Genomic DNA, 5,942 nt, shown 5'->3' on the forward strand with positions numbered 1-5,942 from the left:
GTACGTACGTACGTATGTATCATTGACCTAAAACGTTGTTTTTTTTTTTATGTTGTTGTGCTTTAGGTATCGCTCCGAGATTGACGCCATCATGGCCCGTTGGAGACGACTGGGCTCCACTTTAACAGACAATGCCCAGAGAATCCAGGAACTCATGGCCAAACTGATGCAGTTTGAGGTAAGCCATGTTAACGCAGTCTTCTTAAAGAAAGTGAGTGAAACAGTTGATGTGCACTTCTTTCTGATTTTTTGTTTTTTCCACTAGAATGATGTGAAGACTTTAAAGAAGTGGATGGCGGATGTGGATGTCTTTCTGAATGAGGAATGGCCGGCTCTTGGAGACTCTGAAGCACTGGAGAAACAGTTAGAGCAGTGCACAGTAAGGAAAAAATCAAAACATGCCTCCAGGCACAGCTTAAGACCAAATTATTGCTTTCTCGGCCAACAAATGGAATTGATAAGAAAAATCTAAAAGAAAAATATTAAAGGCTAAAAAGAGGTAGAGAAACACCCCAAAGATGTAATAAAATAACCTTTAAAGGTAATAAAATAAAGGTCTGTAAATAAACTTTTTAGTAAATATGAACTTGACCAAAAGATTTTTGGTTAATTATTTCTTTGTTATAGCGCTTGGCATAAAATCTTATACCAATAAAAACCTGTTTAATTCCCCTTAAACGATGCCACATTTGTTTGGAAAATTAATTTGTTGATTAAGCAGCCGTTATCGTAGTTTTCGCCATATAAGTTGCACCTTTTTGCATAAATTTTTAAGTCAGGTGACATTGACAAATAAGTGTTTTTACAACAAAGAAATAGACTAAACACATTTCATTACTTTTTGTGCTAAATGTACATTTTCAAAAAGACCAGGTGAACGTCTGATATGTGCTCTGATCTTATTGGGTTCAGAATTCTTCTTGCGTAAACTTTGTCATGCTCTCTGATTGGTCAGGCACTGGTAAATGACATCCACACCATCCAACCCAGTGTCAGTGGAATCAACGAGGTGGGCCAGTACCTCAAGAAAGAGGCAGAGCCACCGTTTGCCATTCACATCCAAAAAGAACTGGATGAACTCAACGCTCAGTGGGAGAACATCTGCAAACAGGTAAGTCACATTTAACCACACTCCAGCCCTGATTCCCTAATGGTTTGAGCATATTTAGTGGGAGCTATTTTAGGTTTTGCACATACGTCTGATTCCCAAAGTTCCTACAAAATGTGCTGGTCATTTGAACAGTGTCTTCGTTCACCGGTGCAGTTTATTATACTTAATTTAAAGCAAAACTCACATATTTATGTAAACAACTTTCAGGGCAAATGGCTTCTGATTGTCAACACTCAGTGCTGTTTGCAAAAAGTGAAGAAAGAAGTGAGCAATTAGCTGCACTTTTGCCTTCACAAAAAACGTTTTGGCTTGTCAAACATTATTTCTCTCTTGTGGTGATAATTGACAGACATTAAATCAACATAAAAAATGAAAAGAAACACAATAATGAATCTAGTGCAAAGTATGAAGTAGTGTAGTACTGGCATTCATATTTCCCCTCCGTTTAGGCCTACGCAAAGAAGTCGGCTCTGAAAGGAGGCCTTGATAAGACCATGGCATTGAGGAAGGAGATGCAGGAGATGCAAGAATGGATCAACCAGGCCGAAGAAGATTATCTGGAAAGAGACTTCACATACAAGACCCCTGAAGAGCTACGCAAGGCTGTCGAGGAACTCAAGGTTTGTAAATTGAGCATAACCCCGAGGAACAGAGCTGTCGGGGAACAGAAGTGTAGGTGCAAGGTTTTTTTTACAAAGTATAAAATCCTACAACATATCAGTGAAAGTTGTATGACAGAGATTTAAAAACCGATTTTGCAAGCAGTTAGCTCTAAAAATACAAGCTGAACTCTCACCTACTACCTCATCAAATTTATATGTACAGTAGTCCCTCACTTATCACGGGGGTTCCGATCCAGACACCCCCGCGATAGGTGAAAATCCGCAAAGTAGGGACTATATTTATTTTAGTATTTCTATCTACCGGTACTACCACCCGCCTGTTGTTCTGCTATAGCAGGCAGCCTCGGGGGGAGGGTGTGTTATCTGCTTTTCCCCGTCTATGCTGCTCGGGGAGCTTCGGTGGGGCAGATGCCTGAGTGAGAGGCATGGATTGTTTATTGGAAGTGGTCAAGCGGGCCAGGCCACCGGGAAATTTCCCAGTGCTCCCGATGGCCAGTTCACCCCTCAGCACAATGCTCTGGTTGGTCGCCTTCCATCAATGAGCCAATCGTGTGTCGTGTACAATCTTGCATTGAAAAAAAACGAAACAGTGAGTCCGCGAAAGTCGAACCGCGTAGTAGCGAGGGACTACTGTGTATAGTTGCAACACTGGCAAAGTTACAGCCTTTTTTGTGTTTGCTGATGGTGCTTTGGTGACTCTAACATCCATTCATCCATCCATTTTCTTCCGCTTCTCCGGGTTCAGGTCGCGGGGGTAGCAGCTTCAATAGGGAGGCCCAGACTTCCCTCTCCTCAGCCACTTGGGCCAATTCCTCCGGGGGAATCCTGAAGTGTTCCCAGGCCAGCCGAGAAACATAGTACCTCCAGCGTGTCCTGGGTCTTCCTCTGGGTCTCCTCCCAGCTCCACCAATCTTCTCACCCTATCTCTAAGGAAGAGCCCAGACACCCTGCGGAGAAAACTCATTTTGGCCACTTGTATCCATGATCTCGTTCTTGCAGTCACAATCCAAAGCTCATGACCATAGATGAGGTTAGACTCACTAAACATAATTGGTCCAAAGCATAAACAGAGGTTTTGTGGGTGGGTTGGATGCATCAAACGTGATTGGCCCAAATAATGAAAAGGGGTTAAATGGATTCACATGATAGACCTAAATAATCGAAAAGGCTTTAGTGGGACGTACGTGTGAAACGTGATTGGCTAAATCCAGTCAGGAAGTAGATGTTCCTAAACAAGACGCATTTGACTAGCGCTTCAAGGAATGCTTGCACTTTATTCTTTCTTTTACGATAAATTTAGATGCTTCAATAAACTGTTTTAACCTATATGTATCTATAATTTTTAATGTCTATATTTATCAGATTAGATTTTTTTTTTTTACGCATGAATTGTTGCCTAACTCTCATAACTTCATATAAAAAACGCATCCCAAAGATTTGCACATTCAAAGTTCGAGGTTCTTTTTTGTCGTTCACGTCACATGTGGTACATAAGGTGGAATGAAAGTGTGCACTCACACTGACTGTTGTTCTAAAAATATTATTCTTTAGCTTATTGCCGTTTCCTAGTTTAGCCACTAGCACCTTTTTATTTTGAAACATCCTGACTCCGTGGATTCAGCCATTAAGTTTAACTGTGAATAATAAATAGTTCAGACTTGTCGTGAACTAGACATTAAGGAAGGAGTTTCTCTCAACACCAGAAGTTTTATTTGATTTTAGTTTTATTAACATTTAAGGATACTTCATTCTAACTTGGTCTTGTTTAAAAAATTCAAACCTTTTCACGTAATGAACAATGCAAGCATTGAAATTGATAATTATAGCTAGTGCTCAGATCCAGCTCTTTTTTTTTCCATAAATGTGACCAATCAAAGACCATAACACCCCCAAGATGCCTTATTTTTATTGCTAAAATCCTTTTCACCAACAGCTTTAAGACTTTTTTTTTTTGTCAATTCCTGAGCTGTACTTTTCAAATTCCTTAGTGTTTTCCATCAATTTGCATCAGCTCTCCAAGTCTTTTGTCTTTAACTTCTAAATGATGGATTTTTTTTTTTCCATCACTTCTCGTCTCCGTTTGATTTGTTAAAGCCCCATAAGCTTTCGGCATTAGAAGTCTTTTACTTCGCTCCATGAAAAATAACAGATTTCAGTCTCCTCGTTCTTGCTGATATTGCCCTCCTTGCTCTTTTCAACTTTTCAACCTCTCCTGCACTCCCACATTCGACTCTTAAGTAGAAACCAAACTCGGTTTATTCATTTGTTCCATGCAGTCTGTCAGTGGAAAAGTATGAGCAAACCTGCTTCCGTCCACTTTTATGTTATTGTGTCCATCGCTCAGTCTACCGCACATTTGTCTTCCACTTTTACTGTTACTTAGAAAATATTACGAAAAAATAATATTGCACCATTCTCTCAAGTGGTTATTATTGGGTTCCAAGGCTACGTAGGCAGTCGGTCTGTCTTCAGTCACCACTTAGGAGGCCAAACTTACGGTTGCCCCTTAGAGTGATCAAAGAGCGCAACAAGCATCGAACTGGACATAATAAAGGCTTATATTAGGATCCAAATAATAATTCATAACCTATCAAAGTAAGCAAAAATATTACAAAAAATGCATGTCATTTAAACTTAAACACACAAAATGTCTAAAGCCCAGTCCATTTTACAGCCGTTGAACTAAACTGTGGTGTGGTAGTAGCCGAGACTGATATCAAACCCATTTTCTGAGGGCTAACTAATAATTCAAGATCTTTGATTTAAATTGAGATGGAAAATAACCCATTTCAGTAACTCGGTCTGTCTGTTAACAAATTATTTCATGAACCACTTGGTGGATTTTAATGAAATTTCCAGGAGATAATCACTGGATGTACAGCTACAAGTGTTTAACTTTCGAAGGCACTCCAATTCAAGGTGGCCACCATAGCCGGATGATTTAAGAAAACACAAAAATGTGTATAATTCAGCTAATCTGTACAGTTGTTGAGCTAAATTTTGGTGTGGCAGTAGTTGAGACTCATTCACAACATACAGTACTTCAAGTTCTATGAATTGCACAGGCTATTTTTGTCAAACTTTAGCTTTTACTATTAGAGTCAACCTGTTTGTCTGTTAGCAAAATAGCTCATGAAACGGGACAGATTTTAATGAACCTTAATGTGAATAATCATTGGATGTACCTTCGTACCTGATTACCTTTTATGTTATGATATTTTGTGGACTGGTCTTCGCGACGTTGTACTTTTTATAAAAAGGGACATTTGTATTCATGTTATTTTCTTGGTTTCTTCGCAGAGGGCCCAGGAGGAGGTCCACTCCAAAGAGCTCAAGGTCAAACTCCTGACTGACAGTGTGAACAGCTTCATCGGTAAGGCCCCGCCCACCGCCCATGATGCTCTGCGCTCGGAGCTGGATGTACTGACGGCCAACTACCAGCGCTTGTGTAGTCGACTCGATGGGAAGTGTAAAACTCTTGAGGTGCAGTACCCTAAGTCTTCTTCTATCTGTTGTTTAACTTTTATACTAATGTACTATTCTATACTTTACTAATACTTTACTATACTATACTGATATTTTTACATATTGCAACAAGACTTAAAACATTCAGACCTGGGAATAAATGCATTGTTCTAGAATTGCGCCGCTTGAGGTGGCTGCATGTTGGAGCAGCTCTGTTACTTTCATTCTGAGATTTTGCTTTTGGAAACTTTAATTCCTCTTTTTCTGGATGTAATCACATTTTTTGGGTGATTGTTTCCTCTGATATCGGATGTTGTGCAGCTGGAAGGATTTTTACTGAAACTTTTTTAGTTTTGGACATTTGTTATGATGCATAACCATAACAATAATCAAAAACCTCCCACAAAAAAGTCCATGCTCAATAATCCAGGTATACAATCCAACATTTTTCAGTCAGGTCATCTGGACAGTTTCTTTTTTTGTGTGTGTGCTGAAACGTTTCATCTTCCATCCAGAAGGCTTCATCAGTCAAGGAAATACACAACACAAAACTGATTCTTCTCCCAAACAGCTTACTCCAAAGTGGAACAAACCAGTTATGTTGGTGCTAAGATGGTGTCTTTGGCACACCCCCTCCTCTGTTGCTGGCCCTCTTCCTCGTCGACAGTCATGTCAAACTGTCAAAAGACTGTCGTTGAGGAAGAGGGCCAGCAACAGAGGAGGGGGTGTGCCAAAGACACCAT

At 40.0% G+C, this 5,942-nt stretch overlaps 1 protein-coding gene across 3 annotated transcripts in view; it reads left to right on the forward strand.

Annotated features, from left to right (window-relative positions):
* Positions 1 to 5,942, forward strand: part of dmd (dystrophin) — a 274,434-nt gene that overhangs the window by 116,134 nt on the left and 152,358 nt on the right. The window contains exons 25-29 of one of the 3 annotated variants that reach the window (XM_037696602.1): positions 67 to 178; positions 266 to 379; positions 956 to 1,111; positions 1,561 to 1,731; positions 5,035 to 5,217. In XM_037696602.1, the coding sequence (XP_037552530.1) occupies positions 67 to 178; positions 266 to 379; positions 956 to 1,111; positions 1,561 to 1,731; positions 5,035 to 5,217 (736 nt within the window). Of the gene's footprint in view, positions 1 to 66; positions 179 to 265; positions 380 to 943; positions 1,112 to 1,560; positions 1,732 to 5,034; positions 5,218 to 5,942 lie in introns of those variants that run through there. The other 2 variants (XM_037696599.1, XM_037696600.1) reach the window with 2 other exon arrangements.

This window comes from Nematolebias whitei, chromosome 23 (genome assembly GCF_014905685.2).
Source record: "Nematolebias whitei isolate Nwh7 chromosome 23, NemWhi1, whole genome shotgun sequence".
Lineage (NCBI taxonomy): Eukaryota > Metazoa > Chordata > Actinopteri > Cyprinodontiformes > Rivulidae > Nematolebias > Nematolebias whitei.